The sequence below is a fragment of the Trichosurus vulpecula genome, chromosome 3 (assembly GCF_011100635.1).
Source record: "Trichosurus vulpecula isolate mTriVul1 chromosome 3, mTriVul1.pri, whole genome shotgun sequence".
NCBI lineage: Eukaryota > Metazoa > Chordata > Mammalia > Diprotodontia > Phalangeridae > Trichosurus > Trichosurus vulpecula.
Genome location: NC_050575.1, coordinates 199716399 through 199736218, shown reverse-complemented (window position 1 = coordinate 199736218; position 19820 = coordinate 199716399). Strand labels below are relative to the sequence as shown.

The 19820-nt window shown below is 39.6% G+C and overlaps 1 protein-coding gene across 1 annotated transcript in view; it reads right to left on the bottom strand.

Moving 5' to 3' along the window:
• Positions 1-808: 808 nt before the first annotated feature.
• The window catches only part of B4GALT5 (beta-1,4-galactosyltransferase 5), a 158978-nt gene continuing 139966 nt past the window's right edge, over positions 809-19820 (bottom strand). Inside the window, exons 3-9 of the mRNA XM_036750380.1 lie at positions 11559-11672; positions 9493-9617; positions 7952-8068; positions 7262-7449; positions 6310-6432; positions 4611-4712; positions 809-3922 (exon numbers count right to left, since the gene is read on the bottom strand). Of these exons, the coding sequence (XP_036606275.1) occupies positions 3775-3922; positions 4611-4712; positions 6310-6432; positions 7262-7449; positions 7952-8068; positions 9493-9617; positions 11559-11672 (917 nt within the window). The 3' untranslated portion in view covers positions 809-3774. The remainder of the gene's footprint in view (positions 3923-4610; positions 4713-6309; positions 6433-7261; positions 7450-7951; positions 8069-9492; positions 9618-11558; positions 11673-19820) is intronic.

The window sequence follows — 19820 nt, the reverse complement described above, 5'->3', positions numbered from 1 at the left end:
ATTTGCAAAATGGAGATAACAGGTTGTTCTGAGGATCAGATGAAACAATGCACATAAAATGCTATTTTTCTGTTTTTATTATTATAAAGCCCCAAAATATAAGAACTTTTCTTGCTAGTCAGCCCTAAATCAGCTAGTCCCCTTCTCCCTCCTAACCTCCCCAAACAAAAAAGGAAAACCAAAACCCTAGTGGCAAATATGCAAAACAAATCCCTACATTGGCTGTATTAAAAAAAATGTCTCTCATTCTGCCCCTTGAGCACATCGCTTCTACAGAAGGAACTGCTAGAGACCATCTCATTCAATTCCTCTCATTCTTCAGAAAACAGAACGGAGATCCAGAGCAAAGCACTTTCCCAAGATGATACCTAAAACAACACCAGGGCTGCAACAGGGGTCTCGGGCCTTCCAGCTCAGGTTTCTTTCCACTACAGCAGGCTGCCCCTGTAGTCAGGAAACAGCCCACCTCTCTCATGAACTTCCCTCTTCCCCCTGACTAGGAAGCAGCCTGATTCTAGTAATGCCTTCCCAGCAGATCAGTGCCAGCTTCATAATAAGCACTGAAATGTTTGTCAACCATATTACTCAGGTCTATTTGTCACTTCATCTTAAATGTATTCTGGATGCTGTCAGTGGTCCAAGCTCCAACAAGAGGAAACAGGATGAATGCTGCATGGCTTACACAATGGAGACAAAACTGGTTTCAGGGATCCCAAAGAGCACGGGGAGATGGGAATCTGCAAAGAAAATGATACTAGACAAACAGCCAGAGAGGAACAGAAAGTGATGACACCAAAGTCTCATTCTTGAATATGTATTTTTTTTTTACTGAAAAAATCATTCATAAATTAATAACATACAAAAATGTACAAACACATGAGTAAATAAGATAATGACAAAGGACTACTTTTGTGAAAAGTGTGTGGTCTGTTTTTTTTTTTTAAAACATCTTTAGAGTTCAGTGCAAAAATGTACCCCTGGCATCTCTTAAAAACATAAATGGCAAGTTCAAAAAACCTAGTGATGGACAAAAGTGACCTACATTTTCATGCCATCTGAAAGGTGACTATAGATAAGTCATATTCGGAGCTCCTGCTCAGCTGTAATTGGTGGAAGAACATTTGGCAAGGATTCTAAACCAACTGAGAATCAAATAGTTTTTAGCCAATTGAATCCCCACATAAATCTGTATGTAACGGAGCAAAGGTTGGGTAGGCTGGGACAGAGAATTGACCTCCATTTTTCATCTGTCCCCTCCTCTTCAGTTTCCTAAAGGAGGGGCTCATCATTGACCGTGTAGAATTCCAGCTGCCAAAGTCTCTATGAGATGGTTTTGGATTTTGCTGGGCTGGCAGTTTGCATTTTTAAAATGAGCCATTCTTTTACACCATTAACAAAATATGTACTTGCCTGTATATTTTTGTTTGGTTTTTTAATGATCACATTCATTCATACTATATTTGCCTTATGGGATAAATGACTAAACAGTGCAATATTAAGAGATTCCACCTTAATAAAAAAAAAAGGAAAAAAATCCGTGATTGCAAATGAATACAGGTGATTCTATTTTATGCAATGAAACGGACCTTTTCAGGTTGTGTCTTTTCCTTCAACCCCTCCCCCCAATAAGGTGAAATTTTTGGGCCAGTATTGTCTTTCCCAGATGGTAAATATTCTAAAAAAAAGAACTTTGTTACTAATAGAAATTAGTTTAAAATCTTGGCATATACACATACATCACCCACCAAATACAGGATATTTAAATTAAAAAGCTGAAGAGCAAATCAATCCAAAATATCCTTGACCATCACATTAGATACAGTGCTTACACTTCTGATACTAAAAAGGGAGAAAGCAGGGTCAATTTGAAAAGGGTCTTTGAATTTCTTGAGGGGGAGCTGTGGAAGGGAAGGGAACAAATCAAATCTTTATTGCTATGTGCTCTATGAACAAAAATCCTGTGTATAACGTTCCCTCATAAAGTTGTTGTAAAGCACGTGTGTTCAAAATACTTTTAAAAAACATGACAGCTTACCAGCTTTCTCAAGAACAGTTTCCTGCACTCTCATACGAGCTGGTAGTATGACAACCTATAATACCACATTTTCTAGATACCAATTGAGTCCCCAAGAGACAAAGAAACAAAAACAACCAGACTTGGCCAATCACACCCACAGCCCACGGGTGTGGGGATCATATGTCCATGGAACCAAATACATGCAACAATGGAAAAAAAGAAATCTCACATACGTACATACTTATGTAAACCATGAAAGCTATGAAAGTAGAAGGCAAACTAAGGCAAATGAAGAAAAGGAAAACATGAAGTACTCTTCAGAGAGGATTCCCAATCACAATATATAAATATACTCTGTTAAAAAAAATAATAAATCTGGTGCTTTCCAGAACAGACATTTTGGGAGATTTTTTTCATGTCGTACAGAAATTGGTGAGTTGTACACAAAGAAAATTTAAGCGGCACCAACCAAAATGCAATTTGGAATCAGGCCTCAAAAAGTAGGAGATATGAAGAGAGTACTTTCATTCTCATACTTCAAAAGCTTTCTCTGACTGTTGGTCAATATTCTCCTTCTAGTTGTGCTTTGTTCACTGACATATTTGTGTCATCCACTCCCTGGCTGAATTTTAAAGACCTCAAATGTTTGTTAATGATAAAACAACCAAAACAACTCTTTTGAAAAGAAAAAAGAGCAAAGGGAAGAGGAACCACTGAAGCCATTGGTAATTTAGGAATAAACTTGAGTGACTAGGTGATTTCTGGAGAGCCCTAACTTCTTTGATAGAGCAAAGATGGGGAATTGTGTCCAAGAGAATCTGGGGCCGTGCACAAGTTTTTGTGAGGGATCTGGCTCTGGGCAGGCACAGTCATGTTTCGCACCCTCCAGGGGTGGGGGAAATGAATAAGAAAGAGGGGCCAGAATAAGAGTCAACATCAAAAGTCAGGACCAGGAAGGGGAAACAGAGGAGATATCAGCTACAAAAGATATGAAACAGCCAAATCAGGTATTTTGTTCCTTTTTGAAGCATCTCCTCAAAGAGTCAGAATTTCAGTGATAAAAGACACACTGCAACCACATTTGAAATAAGCCTGGCACCTGTCAACTAAATAAGTGATTGAATATGTAAACTCTCTGCTTGAACCCGAGTCAACAGTAAAATTAAATTAAAAAAAGAAGAGGCAATTTACACGGCTTATTTACACTTTCGCTTCTTCAAGAAGCGATAGTTATATATCTCTATGTACCCTTCCCCTCTCCCTCCCTCCCAAAGTAATTAAAAAACAAAACAAAAACACCACAAATGTAGCAGGATGGATGAGGAGTGGTTGATTTGCTCTTCCATGAAGGCAGCTGCCCTAGTAGTGGGGTTGGTTCTTTGTCATTCAGAAGAACAAGCCCCGTGGCAGGACATCGGCCGTGTGTGATCACAGTTCTGGTCCTGGAGATTGTGGCTGAGACAGGACATAGGGTTGGAGGGGTGGAGGGGGTGCAGTGGAGAGAAGAGCAGCAGGACAGACCACCATCATTGGAAAATAGAAAGCAAGTCCTGATGAGTGAGGCTCCCAAACTTGCTACACAATCAAACTGGGCCTGGAGAGTGAGGACATTTTGTGCGTGCATTTTGCAAGATTATTCTTCAAACCCTGTGATCCTTCATTAGCCCATGTATTCCTGTTCTCTTCCTGCGCAGGTTCACAAAACACCTCACCAGGTTGTCTCGGTGATGGGTAAAGCAAACTTAACTTCTCTCCTCTTAATATTCATTCACCTGAGCCAGCTCTGGTGTCAAGTTTACAGTTATATTTTTATACAAGGCGTCATATGTGATGTTTGCAAAGTAGTTCAAGTTATTGAGGCCATCCAGAGCTTGTCTTTCCTTTGACTTCCTCAGCAGCGCATACCTGTTCAAAGACGAAACACCAACATGCTCAGCTCTAAAGTTAGGTCTAATAGCTCTGTCTACATATGCATATGTCACTGGGGAAGGGGAACGGAGAAGAGAACAGAACACGAAACAGGAAACTCAGGAAAGGGAGGTAATCAAGGGTACCATTTCAGTTTGTTTTGAAGATACCATAATGATTCTGACCAGTAAGATGTGTAAAAGGGTGTTCTTAATTACAATCGACTATCTAGGTTGGTCCAGAAAGGAGAGACAAAGAAAAACACAAACTTCACACTCTCTGTGAGCCAGCTAAAGTTAAGTTACTAGTAGGGAGGAAGGTGGTAAGAGACACTAGAAGATCAGGAAGCCTGCAAGAACAGACTTGTGAAATACATATGCCTTGTTATGGGGCAGGTTGAGGTATGGAAAAATCTTCACTTAGATGAACCTTGATAAATTCTCAAAAGATTATGGAATGAATGGCAAAATACACCAAATAGAATTACTATCTTCCTTGAAAGATTTCACTGTCAAATTTCACTGAGAGTCTGGCATTCATGTCAGCCTTCAACTTAAAAAAAATGCAGGTAGAATTAGAGCATTGTGGGGCAACTATCATTAAACGGATCTTAGATGTAGAAGTGAATTGAGGCCCTTAGGGATAGACAGTATTGAGGATATCTTTGTGATGAACAAACACTTACCTCCCTAGAAACTGCACTTCTCCTCGATGGTGGTGAGGGATAGATTTATACTTCCCAGTGTCACCTTCTGGCCGGCTCACTGAGTAGCCTGCATTCTGTACTCTGAAAGACAAAGAGGACTGGATTTTAGATTACAGTAGAGATTTTAGAGGAAAGGAGGGGGAAAGAGGGGAGAAAAGAAAGAGGAAGAGGAAAAGGAAGAGGAGAAGAGATCCAGTGAAAGAGAAGAGAGAGCTTCTAACAGAGTTCAAATCATAGTTAAGCAGCTAAAAAAGTCCCACTGCCTATTTCGACTTCAAGTAATTCAAAGTTTAAGGTTCTGGTAAACCGCAAAGAAACTCAAAATTCCTGGCACTAAACTTTAATTCATGGTTAATGACCACTCGGCATGAAAAGAACAATAACGGGTGTCTACAATAAGTAACATGGCATATCTTACCTCTGATGTACTGATTAGGCTAACACAAAGATTTTCCAATGATTTTCAATGGTATCCAGCTCTAGAACTCCCTAGAGAGTAATCAGTCTTTCCCATTTGGGTGTCTATTTCTAAGGATCTTGGTAACATGAAGACTATTGTTCTTTTTCTTGGATGAATCAACTTTTATGGCATTACAGTTTCCTAGAATTTAGAGTTGGAAGAGACCTCTCAATCAAACTTCCCTGGCCTGAGCCAGCCTGATTCTGAGTTACAGAATCAAACATAAGCAGTCATTCCCAAACTCACAAGATAAACTGATCTAGCAGATATTAGCAGCTTATGTTTATATGGAGTTTTACAATTTACAAAGTGAATTCCTAACAGTCCTTTGAGCTAATTAATAAATTTATTAATAAGTTTAAAATTAGTTACTCATTTTACAAGTGAGGAAGAAGAAGTGTGACATACTGGATATAGTTCTGAGCTGGAGACTGGAAGATCCAGGTTCAAATTCTCCCTCTTACTAGCTGTATGGGCCTGAGCAAGTCAACCTCTAATGTACCTCAGGTACTTTCCCAAGAAAAATCTGCAAGGCTATTGCTTTGCATTTTCACATTAGGAAGTTCCCTAATCTAATGAAATAACATATTTATTTGTATACAGATAAGGAAACCAAGTTTAGAGAGATTAAATGACTTGCCCAGGGGTATACACAGAAAGGAATAAAAAAAATTAAAGCCAAGATTTGAAACCCAGGTCTCTTGATGTCCAGCATTCTCCTCACACCACACTGTTTCCTCTGGGCCAAGAGGCATAATATGAGGATGCTAAAGGTAAACATTTAACCTTTTGTGGAACAGCCACCTGAGCTCGTTTATATAAAGCCCTAAGTTGTCACGAAAGCTTGCTGTCTACAAATATTTCTTAAGTGCCTTAGTTCATCTTGTGAAATAAATGAATTTTTTTCATTTTACATTTCTCATTCATTTTCCATATATCATTCTGTATTTCATATATCTGTGTTTAGGTCCATACCATGAGCTCCATGAGGGCAGGCACACTATCTATAATTTATACTTCTCCTAATGCTGAGTGCAAGAGTGCAAAACAGGTGTCTAATGACAAGCATTTGCCATTATTTGGTAAAAAACAAAATATTTCCAAATCTCTTGTATCCAGAGGTAAATAATCACTTAGGCAGAGACAGGCAGCTAGGTTGCAAGGCCCACACAACTGATCAAGATAGGGATCTTTGACAGTCACCAAAAGAAACAATACCTGTTCCACAGGTCATCATCTTCTCCACCCCAGCCCCAGAATGCATTAGGAAAGCCATTAATTTTCTGAAACTGCTCCACTGTTAAGCCGCTCACTCCACCGAAAAACTCATTATAAGGAAGCCTAGAAGAGAAATCATACCATTAATTGTATGTATGTATTTTTATTTAATCAGTTACTTTTTTCCAGAGCAGGAATGTTCTCGGGCGTCCATCTGGTTCCAACTACAACATTGTTTCTTGGGCTGCTCTCCTGAGCTACACAGTGAGGGGCCATGTCAATTTTTCTCCTATGCCACCTGTTACCTTCTTTCCTCCCCTGAATTCTTCCTGTTAAACTAAGAGAAAGTTTTATACCACCCCAACCTAAGCTCTCACTACCACCTGCCTAGATTACTGCAATAGGCTTTGAATGGATCATCCTACTTCCAAATCATCCTTCACACTGTTGCCGATAGAGTCATCACTCCACTGCTCAAAAGCCTATCACTGTGGAGTAAAGTAGAACGGCCTTTCCTGGCGTTCAGAAGCTTCTATAATCCAGCACCAGCCTTATTTTCATTTAACTACCTTAAAAGCACTCTATATGCCAGCCAAATCAGACTACTATCTTTTCCTCTGAATGTATCTTACACTCTCTGCTCATACTGTTTCCGTGTCTAGAATGCCTTCCCCACATATATGAAACTCCATCCTTTGAAAACTGACTCAAATGCCAACTCCTTCATGAAACCTTTACTCATTCTCCATGGGTAACAACCTTTAACCTTGAACTTAACAAAGAACATGGTCTTTCTAATGCATTTTTAATGTATATTAATTACAGTCATCGTATGTATTTATGCCTAATTGTGACCTCCATTAAGGCAGGAATCAGCTTTTAATTATCATTTATGGAATCCTGTCCTCCCCTCACTGCTAAGCACAGTAGGTGTATTTAAACAGATACTCACAGATACATATATTTATCCAGCTTGGTCGCAAAGTGCCTTGGCATCTGCCCACATCCATAATAGTTACGATCATTTTCTGGTATATGATCCACATCGTGAAAAATCAAACAATCCCAATTCAAATCTCTCATTGCTTCTCGAAAGCCAACATTAAAAAGCATGGCACGATTGAAGGGTTGAGTACCAGCCTGTGAAGTAAAGTTTTATTTTTCAGTGGACTCTTAGAACAGACACACTACTGCCCCAGTTTTGTAGAATGGAAAGCACATCACAGCATAAGCTCTGGCTCTGGTCTTGTTGCTCCCTGACTTATTTCCTGGGTCACCTAGGACAAGTCACTTGACTTCAGTTCCTCAATTTTCTGAGGTACAAATTAAGGATAATAGTACCTCTTCTACCTACCTCACAAGGCTGTTGCAAAAATTAAATATGATGAGCAAATATTTTGAAAAGTATAGAATACTATACAAATGTAAACTACAACTATTATTTATGCTCTACATAGTTGAGTTTCTGTCTCATGCTCAGAGATTTACCATCAACGAGCAACAGAAACCAGTTAGAGCTATGGAATTTTTTGCTTCCCCTTGCACTCCTGTGATTGTTCAATGGTAAGGCTTAGGTTCTCCTGCCTCTTCACCTGTGGGAAGAGAGCGGCACAGCCTACTCACAAAAGCCGAACCCACTTACTTGTTCAATAACGTAGAAAGCAAACTGCAGACGCTGGCGCTGTAGCATCGGAATCAGGTGCCGGAAAAGAACAGGGAGATGCTCGTAACGGTTTCGGAATGGAATAAGGATTGCCACCTGTGAAGAGACCAAGATGGGAGTTCACACAGTTAATCCGCAGCTCATTTGCTGGCTCTGCTTGGAAAAAGGATGGGAATCAGTGACCTGCCCATGATATGGTTTAACTCAATTCAAACATCTACGAAGGGTCTACTCCATAGCTGGGGCCAGAGAAAGGAAAATGGAAAGAAGAGGGGCTCCTGACTCTATGGAGCTGATAAGCTTTAGAAAAAAAAATATGGGAGGGAAGGAGTTACAGGCACACAAATAAGTATGATGCAAAGTGCATGGTTATTAATAAGCATAAACATCCAAGGTGTTTTATAAAATTTAAAGGAGAAGGAAAGGATAATTTTTATCTGGTAAAAGGCAAGGGGGAAACTGGCCTAAGTATACAGGAAGGATCCAAGGTGTTTTATAAAATTTACGTCAGAAGGGAAAGGATAATTTTTATCTGGTGAAAAGCAGGGGAAAGAAGAAGTAATCCCTGAGATAGGACTTGAACCCCTTCTAGACTTTAAGTGAATTTTAGTACTGGTAAATCAATTCTAGAACTAAACTGATTTCACTCTAGATATGACCCAACTTAGTACAATCTTGTCCCCTAAGTTTCTAGGACTCTCTACAAGCCATCTCTATGTTTAAGTTGAAATAATACACTAATTTTTCTCTGACACCTTTCCTAGAACCTATGACTGGGACCGGAACACAGGGTCCCACAATCAAACTGACAATCATTCTTTTTAAAAATGGTGGTGGTGGGGGGGATAGCAAAATTTTAATGCAAAGTCACCAAACAAATTTCTGTTTGTGAACAAGACAGATCTGCTTAATATTCTTCAGACTACATACAGCTTTCCCATTACCAGTGTCCTGTTCGCAAGAGGTGATCACCATAACACTCCCTGAATCTCTGGGAAGAAGCCAAAAGGCTACTGAGCATAGGGCACAAGGTCAAAAGGTAATATCTTCATAGGAATCCTGACACTTGTCTTACACCAAATGGAGCAAAGTCTAAGCAAGTCAAATTTCTTTGCACAAAAGGGTCACTGGCCAAAAAATCCTTGCCCTGGAACTCTCCTATCAAACCGCTAAATTTTTTGTTCTTGGATCATTTGCAGTTAAGTGAATTAACAAATGCATCTGTAGTTTGATGTGGCAGGAAGTGTTGGACTTGGAAGAACTGAGTTCAAATCCCATCTGTGACATGTATCAACTATGTGAGCATCTCTGAGTCAGTTTCTTTATCTAAAAAATGGGGGTAATAATACTCTGTACCTACTTCAAATGATTATTGCAAGGAAAAGATAAAATATAAAATAAAAAAGGAAAAATTTAAAGCACCAAGAAATGAGAAATGTATTACTACTATCAGAAGTACCCATAATATAAGTGAGTCCCTTGGACTGGTTTACCTTCTGGTAAACTGGACCCTAGTTTACCTTCCAACGAGGCATGCAATCACTGGGCTTCCAATGACCTCCAAGTTTGATGGCAGAGTCTCTAGAGAAGAATTCGTGGATGTCATCCATTCTGATTTCACTCATGTTTATATCTATTGGGCCCTCTAAAGGTAGAAAAAGAAAAGACTGAGAATTCAGAAAATCCACATACTAGTATGCTACTCTTCAGCGGTCCAAAAGTTTTCCAAGAGCTTAAAAAATGCTAGGAATCCTACCCTCTCATTTCCAGCTCATCATGTGTCAGTAAAACCTCTGGCTGTATCTCCCACAGAGTCATGACTAAGACTAACCAATACAGCAGCTGAAAATGATTGCTCAATTCTCTTTTTTTCTACAACCAGGCAAACCAAACTTTCTTGCTCATGGAGAGTTGGTAGGAACTCTACACAGAATCATCCAATTAAGACTACCTGCTCAAAAGTTAGTGAGAAATAAACAATAATCTAACAGCTGAAGCAAAGTCCTGCCCATTTAATACAGGACAAAATTAATACTACCAAAGAAAGTATAGGTACAGAGTTTCATACTCCAAAGAGCCCTGAGCTCAAGGCACCAGGAATCACACCTGGGATCATTATATTAGTTTTTTGTGTGGAAAAAGTGGGGCTGTCTGGCAAACTGGAAAATGAATGAAGACTATAACACAGATTGATTCTAGAACTTAAGCTGTCTATGAAATCAAGAACCTCCCCACTCCCCTCCACCCTCAAAAAACCCAACCCAACCTAAGAGCCTGCCTAGGGGAAATGAATACCCTGGTGGATGACACAGGTGTGGAGCCTAGTAAATGACACTGTGTGTTGGGTTAGGCTGAAAATAATAAAGATGGCAAACAATTTCTGGTAGCAGTTTTTAGACAAAACTGCTTAACGTCTCTTTGTTTTAGGCACCTGAACAAACAACAAAAATGAATGAACAAATGACAAACGACAAAATCCCAAAAATCAAAAGGGGATATCATGAGAACTCATGTGCACCCACGCTGAAAGGCTAAAAATATGCATTCAAATAATGCTTTACTCTTAGGTAAATTCCCAATAATGCCAGGATCATAAACACCCACATTTTGCTTAACCACCCATATAGATCTTCCGCTATAGTGCCATGCTTCATCATGGCATAGAACTAAATCTTGATTTCTCAGAGGCTTAGTGTGGGCTCTGGCAGTTTCGACCAAAGTAGAAAGGCTTAGATTAAGCCTAGGAAAGGCTCACCATCATTCAGTCAGTCATCATGTGATTTTTTTCCTAGCCCCAGTAACTCATATAGATCATCCACTAAGGCCAAAAAAAAAAAAAGAAAAAGAAAAAGAAAAGCTGAGCCTTGTGTTGGTAAAGACCTTTTGGAACGCTGAGGGTATGTGTATCTGTGCACACGTATATATGCATACTTAAAGTACTAATCTGTGAAATCCCCAATTCAGCTCACAACCCTTTTCATGTCTTGGTAGACTGTTTCATAAGCTCCCATGGCCAAAAAAATTTCTTTGCCTAGGGGGACAACCCTCTGTATACTTTAAGGATTTACTATTTCATCTTTTTCAGTACTTCTACCTTGGTAGGACCTGCCACAGACTGTACCCTGCAGGCATAACCCTGAATAATCCAGAGATACCTTCATGACACAAGGACTTTCGGAGGAATTTTATATGAGAAGCTTTGAGGGATGGAGGGCTTAAAACCTAGGGAACAATATGCACAATAACTAAAACATGTAAATGAAAACAATATAGCAGGTGGCTACATATAGATTAAATATCATGACCAGTCTTGGTTCTAGAATTCATTATGATATACCTCCATTCTACCAGAAAGAGAGGGGACAAGAAGTGTGGAACGTTGTAAAGTCTGTTAGTCACTCAATCAATTTTATTTGTTACAACAGAGGGCTCTATGGATCCAAATAGGTAATGGGAATTATCTGAGATGTAAAAAACCAAAAGTAATTGATATGACTTTTTTTTTTCAAGAGAAGTTTAAAGAAATCAAATACAGGGAAGACTGTCACTGGCAGAAGCAAGAAAGATGAAATGGGGCATTACTCACTCATAGAAGGGAGTCTTTCAGGGCAGGTATGGTTCGCAAAATATGTAAAGTCTTCAGGAAGAAAAGTTGTGGTTTGCAGGAAGGTTTCACTGTGATTCAAGTCAAGAGGATAATCTATGAGGGAAGGACAGGTGAAAAAAAAAGAAGCAAATTCAGATGAGAAATTTTTATTATCTTGTGCCTTTTTCATACCAACCAAAGGCAAGCTATTTTCTTTATCTTTGTATCAGATGATTAAAAAAAAGTTAACTAGTCAGCTGATAATACTTGAAGCAATTTTAAACATTCTCACCATGTGTACAGCGATAAATGTCAGTCACCTATAGCACAGGGTAACACCAATCCTGCCAGCCGCTACTTTTCATTTATTACTTAAAGTATCTCTTGCCCACAGGCTGTTGTTTTGTTTTGTTTTGTTTTCGAAGATTCAGCTTAATTTCTTTGGAATTCTGAACCTTATCATTACACGAAAAATAAATGGCTGCCTGCCTTTTCTTTTAGCCCTATAATTCCAGTACCATACTTACAATTCAACATGGATGTGATAAGAAGTGCTACGAGGAAAGCTTCACCATTAAGTATCTGACCTGCAGCTGAACCCCGCCCCCATACATGTGCTGTATTGCCCAATCAGATTGTGAGCTCCTTGAGAATAGGCACTGATTTGTTTTTTCTATTTGTATCCTCAACATTTAGCAAAATACTTCACATATGGCAAGCCACTAATAAATTTTGATCCATTCATTCACCCACTCACTAGCCCAACGGCTACCTTCTTTGTGAAGCCTACACTGATACTCCCCAGCACAAATGACTGTTTTTTAATTCAGGCTTTGCATTTTTTGGTTTCTCTCTTATATTCTTATTTTTTAATTTCACATTATAGATATATGTTTATGGTATAGTTCTCTTGCTAGGGTATAAGCTCTGTGTGTTATTTATCTTGGTATTCCCTGGCCAGCCTCAGCACTGGGCCTGCACAGAGGTTCTTTAAAAGCATTTGTTAATTCTGACAAAATATAGGTTTATTCAACTCACCACTACCTACTTCATAACTGATGGGGGGAGGGGGAAATTCAAAGGAGAATTTCCTTGGGGAGAATTTTAGTAGGAAAAAGTTAGAGGGAAATCAGAGGAATTCTACACCACTTACTACATTTAAAAAACTTTCCTGGGACAGCAAAGCAGTGCCTGGCCCAGGGACAAGCATTCATTCCAAACCTGGCAGATAATAATTATACAAGTAGCAAGCAACTCTGCAAGGGAAGGAGGGACTGTTTGCACACCATCTTCTTGACAATCTTTAGTCATTACATCCTAGAGTCCTAGGTCATAAAGTTCACAATCCACATAATAAACTCCCAACTACTACTTCAATAGATTAGATAATATGTCTGTTTTTCCTTACTCTTTTAATTGATTTTGTGATTCATGCTTAAAAAAATTATTTTCAAAATTCAGTTCTATTCAAACATTAAGCTCTTAAAGTGAGAGAGGAAAAAATAAAGATCCTTAGTCTCTTCCTCCATGGACCTTACAACAATTCACATTTCTATTAGTGCTTCCTTTTCTCCTAATTGCCCTGGTTATAGAGCAGAAACTGACTCAGAGAAAGGTTAAGTGACTTGCCTAGGGCCAGGCCACCCAGTTGGGATCCTAGCCCAGGTCTCTCCTGACTTCACCACACCATAACACTGCCTCCCAATCAAATAGGGAGTGAGGCAATGTGAAGCAAGATGGGGGAAGAAGAGAGCCAGCCTCAGGAGTCAGAGCAACCGGAGTTCAAGTCCCAACTCCTATACACATTGAATATTTAGCTTGGGGCAAGCCAGAACCTCTCAGTGCTGCAGGCAATTCCCCAAAATTATAAATTGCAGAACAGGTCCGGATATGCTTCAGTAGGGCAAATTTCCACACTGGGGAGCTGTCTACAACAAGAGATGAAGCCACAGGTCTGGGCCTCATCCTACAGGATTGCATAAGCCACATCGGTACCCAAAGTACTCTCTGCCCCTTGGACTGGAAGGCTGGAGGGCAGAGCAAAGAAGCCTCCCAAAGCTCCCAGGATCCACATATACCTCTCCCTTCGCCAACCTTCCTTTTGTGTCTTGTCTTTCCCAGTTAGATGGTGAGTCCCTTAAGGGGACTGACTGTTTTTCTTTTCTGTTTTTGTTTTCCCAGCACTTAGCACAGTACCTGGCACACAGTAGGAGCTTACTGTTTACTGACTGCTTGGACAAAAAAAAAATTAGGGAAAACAAGACAAAGATAAAGAGAATACAAATTAAAATATGGTAAGTGGGAAGAGTACAAAGTACCAGGCAACCACGTGAGGGAGAGATCAGAGTGAACAGAGAAGTCTTTATGGATTTAATAAAAATTGCGGAGGCAGTTTTCTTGAGAAGGAAATAAAAATGCTATAATTACACTTTGCTTATATTAGACAAACAAAACATCTAACACTAAAAACTAAAGTGGTGAACATTCCTCGTGAAGAAATTAATCAACAGAAGACAGTGGTTTCTAAGCTTCAGAGATATAACCTACAGGAAGTAGAAAAACTGCCACAATTTTTCTCAAGAATTTATCGGCAGTTAGCCTACAGCTTTGGGGCTGGGTTTTAGATAAAAATCCTCGTATTGAAAGTCTACTTCGGACAAAATCCTTAGTGTAGGAAGGAGCCCTTTGAGGACAGCTAATCCACGAATCCCTTCTACTGTGTGGCTGCACCCTTGGACAGTTGGCCAGGTTCTGCTTCAAGCCCACCGGATGCAGGCTCTTTCCCAAAGCAGCATGCAAATTGGTGAGCGGCTCTAACAGCTAAGAAGGTCTTATGGTGTGGTGACATCTGCCTTCCCCAAACCCTTACTGGTCCTATGCTCATCCCATTAGGATAAAGAAGAACAAGGCTAATTTCACTCTCATCTAGATCTTCCATATGAATCCCTCCCACGTGCTACTCAGCTCTTCTAAAGGATTGAGGGGGAGGAAGAATTAAGTGTTCACTGACTGCACTGTATAGTACATGGTTAATTGGTGGTAGGCCTACACACCTCCCACTTCAGTAGCAAAAAAGTATCAAGGAATTAAAAATGAGAATTCAGTTGCATATCGTCAAAGTAGCACTTATCTTATCTTTGCATCCCCAGGCCCAGCTTGTTACCTTGAACATAGTAAGACCTTAATAAATTATTGGCTGCTGAATTTTTAAAATCTTTGGCAGCATCTTGAATTTACTGCATGGGTTACCTTCTGAAAGAGGACAAAACTTCTGAACTTTTAGGCCGGGGTTTTTCTTTTTTCCACCAAATCTAATTCCTTTCAAAACACGAAATGTTTTCCCCCTAGAAAGGTAGAAGGTAGTTGTTTCTGCACTTAGTATTGAGAAAATGCATCCTCACCTAAAGAACCACACAGATGTTAATATCATGTGGCTAATACTAATACCCTTACACACACAGCTGTTCCCCTCCTCACTCAACCCCACTATATGTCAAGACTGCTTCATTGAGTTTACTTCCTCCCAGGATACCATGAAATAAATCTGCTTTGGGGACTATTCCTTCTAATGTCTTAGTTAAAACAAGAGACAGTTGGTCAGTGGGTTATGGCAAATGATGATTCAAAGACCACCATCTCTCCTCAGACCCCAAGAGCTTTGAGAAGAGCTGTGTCCCCCAAACTATCAGATTTACTTGCCATCACTGAGGAAAGAAATCATTGTGGAGAAGTGGTTTACCTTTCTTATTACTATTACCATTACCACCACCACCACCAAGTGCTGACCTGCCATCAACAAGTAGATCGGCACAAGGGCCCTAAGTATAGTAGCACCCCTTCCCCTCAGACCACTGGTCCTGCTTCTAAGACCTACACCCACAGTGATCATTTGGAAAAGTTACTCCTATGAAGAAGAGGTCAGCCATTCTCACCAACTTCCAATCAACTGTTCTTCACAGGTCTGGCAAGCCATCTGAAGCTAGGAAGGCACCCTAAGGGACAGACAGGAGGCAGCATGTGCCAGACAAGTCAAACCACCACCAACACCTTAACTACCAATCTCCTTTGGGACTGTGATGGAGATAACCCAGGATCCTGTACTCAAAAGACTTTGGAAAGGCAATACTTCCAGCCCAGTGTCTGCAGCCATTATCCCAGGAAGCCAGGATGGAAATGCAGCCTGGCAATTGCTCCTACAGGTAGCTGCTACAGTCATGTCTACTGAAGACCCAAAAAAGAAAGTTCACACCACCAAAGTCCTTGGTACTGGCAAATGGTCCACCATCAGAAAGTGATATGACTTTATCAGTGGAAATGACATAAAAAAAGCACACATATATGCTTTGTTGCTATATCCTAAGGACCATGGATCCCTTCTAACTTGCAGCTCAAACCTTCCAGATATATTGTCTCCCTTATTAGAATGTCTTGCGTCTTATTTTCCTTTCTGTATCCTCAGTATTTAGTACAGTACTTCACACTTCTAAGTGCTTAATAAATCACTAATTTATTAATTTATTCATTCATTCCAAGAACCTCTTTATCCAAAAGCAATTTCATTTCAGAATGAGATGCCAAAAGATTAAGAATCATAAAATATCAAAGCTGGAAGAAACGAGACAGCATCTAGCTCAACTCTCTTACTTTTAAAGGTGAAGAAAATTAGCCATAGAAAGTGGGGAAGGTGACTTGGCTGAGATTATATAGTCATTAGTGCCCCCAGAGCTGAACCTAGAACCCAGGGCTCCTGATTCTTAATTCACTGCTGTTCCCATTAGCAGACATTTAACTGCCATAATGACCTTTTAAGACGTCTGCCTCATAACCTAAAAATAAGCTAATGGAAGACAATAAAAAGTTATTGGGAACAATAAAAAAGCAACTGGTAAATAAAGACAAGAAGAAGAATATGCTTGGAATCTGATACTATCCTGGTGCAAAAGCTATTTTCTTATATTTTAGGAAGTACCAAACACTTGTCTCTACTACAAAGACAAGACATTTTCTTAATCTGAACTGAAGAAAACTATTATCCACATAAGCAAGTACTGCTGGGGAAAGTCACAAAACCATGGTGATTGTTCCAAATTTAATATATGCTATCTCCTCTCAGCTGGACCCCTCACTGCCACTCAGCTCTTCTCAGGCCCCACAGCAGCTATTTCAAACCTCTTCCATTCTCAAACCCCTAACCCTGAACCTGGGCTCACTTTCCTCCTACTACTTTACTGAGAAAGTCAAGGCCATCCAGCGTTCTTGTAACTTCCCTCCTACTTGCTCCTTTCCCGGGCTATCCCTATGTCTGAGGTTCCCTATCTGCCTAATGGCACTGAGCATTCACAGAGTTGTTCTAGCATGAGGGAAAGGGGTGGTGGGTACTAAGAAAGGATACTAGCAATCAGTTGTAAAATGTTATATCCCTTAGCTTCCTACTCTGGGTCTATTATTAATAGAGGGGACCACTAATCTCTGAAAACATTTGACAAAGAAATATTTTTAAAGCTCTATTTAATGTAACTTATTATATATGCATAGAATGAACCCTAAGTTTTCTAAACAAAGGAGTGTAAGACACCCCTATTCAACAATTTGGGATAAAAGGTACCCTTCACATTAGGATCTCTAAATCTAGTAAACCAGGAAAATTGTAGTAATAATAGGTTACTCAGAGCATCTAAAGACAAAAGGCTCAACTTTCAGAAGCAGGGCTTTCCCACATCCTATATGTATGTATAAGTAGTCAGGTTAAGTATCTTTAGTTGCCTCTTTATGTTCATTTTGTGTGTTATTGTGGACTTGCAGATCATCTTTTAAGAGTGCTTACTGAAATACCTTCTTAATCACCTGCATAGGTTTCATAAGAGCCTAGAATTTTGATTTGTTATTTTAAATATATACAACTGCTTCTCCCAAACCCCACCCTGCCCTTCCATGCTCAAGTCTTGTAAGATTATCATATTCTGACTGCAGGATAACTTATAATTTCTTAAATTAGAAAACTTACACACAACACTTGGCAAACCTTAAGCACTATATAAATGCTATTATTATTGTTATTAGCTATATTATTATTTCAACTACATGAAAAAGAAAAATTATACAAAGGACAAAATGTGTGTGTATATATATTTGTGTGTATGTGTGTGCTCGAGTAAGTGCACAAGCTGGGGAGAGAAAAAGAGAGAGTGAGCTCAATAACTCATTTGCTTATTTGCTTCCAGGGCAAGGTGAATTCACTGAACCCTAATTCACTGATCTCATTTACCCTATTCCCAACCCCAAGAGTAGTGGGCAAGTTAATATGACTCATTTTTTCTTGGTAAGCGTGTTTAGCAAATGAATACACTTGAAACTACAATTCTTGATGCTTGTGAAGAACAAGAGACCCAACCTGTAGTTGGATTTTTTTTTTTAAACTAAAGGTGATTCCACTTAGATCACACCAAGAGGTCCTTTCACTTAAGACTATCATGAGAAAAACTTGATGTTTCCTTTATTGCTACTTCTTTTATTGATGTTTCCTATTCCTACTAATCTCTTACATTCTGTGGCCCTTTACCATTGCTCAAAGCACTTGGGCATCCATTACCTCATCTCTGAACCTTCTGACATTCTGTGAAGGAGGCAAGGCAGGGGATTATCATCCCAATTTACAGAAGAGAGTGTTAAGGAAGTTACACAGCTACTAAGGGTGGACTTAGGACACAAACTAATCAATTAATAGATAAGCACTTATTCAAGCTCTACTAGATACCAGCTACTGTGCGAAGACACAAAAAAAGTAAAAAGCACAAAAATAGTCCCTTTACTTCAAGAAATTTATATGCTAACAGGAGGAGATAACATGTAAATAAATACATATGACATACAGAATAGAAGCAAGGAGACAGATTAGGGGAATAGTGGTCTCTTCTACAGTGACAAGTTTAAAAGAGGGGAAAGTATTAAGGGAAAGATAACAAGATCTGTTTCAGACATGCCGAGTTTGAGATGCCTACATGACATTCAGTTCAGATGTCTAGTAGGCAACTGGATATACTCAGAAGGGAGAGTAGGACTAGTTATACAGATCTGAGAATCATTGGCATTGAGATCTTAACTGAACCCATAAGATCATGAGGGAGATACTATATGGAACAAGAGAAAGAAAAAAGAGGCTGTGACAGAGCTTTGGGGGATATTCAGGGAGAGACAAGGATGAGGATGAAGGAGAAAAAAAGTCAAAACAAGTTGGAAGAGAGAATAGCAACGCAGAAACCCAGAGAGGAGACAGTATCTAAAAGAGGCCATTAGATTAACAATTAAGATACCACTGGGGAAGTTGGGTGGCTCAGTGGATAACACACCAGCCCTGGAGTCAGGAAGACCTGAGTTCAAATCCGGTTTCTCAGACACTTACTAGCTGTGTGACCCTGGGCAATTCACTTAACCACAAATGCCTCCAAAAAAAACCCACCACCACCACCACCACAGTTATCAATAACTTTGGAGAGAGCAATTTCAGTTGAACACTGAGACTGGAAGCTAGAATAAAGGGGTCTTAGAAAAGAGTGAGAAGAAACAAAGTGGAGGACACTGAGTAGAGATGGCTTTTTCAAGGAGTCTGGAAGAACAGGAAAGGAGAGCTATGATACAACAACTAGCAGGGAAGATAATAATCAAGTGAGATTTTTTTGAGGATGGGGGAAAACATGGATATATTTGTAGGTAGCAGAGAAAGACTGAAGATTAGAGAGAAAAGGAGGAATGTCAATGGGGACAATCCACAAGAGCAACATTCTTTCCATGCTTCACACTTTACCCAGAGCCAAAGGTCAGAGAAGAAGACACCTCAGAGATCCAGTAAACAATGTGCCTTGCCATGTGCCTGGCCCAAATGGGGTTTTCTTGTTCAATGGTCCCAATTTCTAACTAATATTTTGTTGTTGTTGTTGTTTTTTGCTGTTCCTAGAACTTCAGACCAATTCAATAAATGAACAATAATTTATTGAGCACCTATAATGTGCCCAACACTGCATTATGTTAAGTGATACCTATTTCAGCTCCCAGTAACTCTAGGTTTATCCCTCACACTGCTGGCCTCTTTGCCCCTAGTCTTCTCCATCTGGTGGAGACAAGGATATTTGGAAATAACATGTGTCTGCCCTGCAGTCCCTGTAGATCATCCTTCATCATGTCCCCATGTGCAATGGTCCCCATATCTACACATTCCAGTTTATAATATGCCCTGAGAAAATAGCTCCTTTCACTATATTTACTATA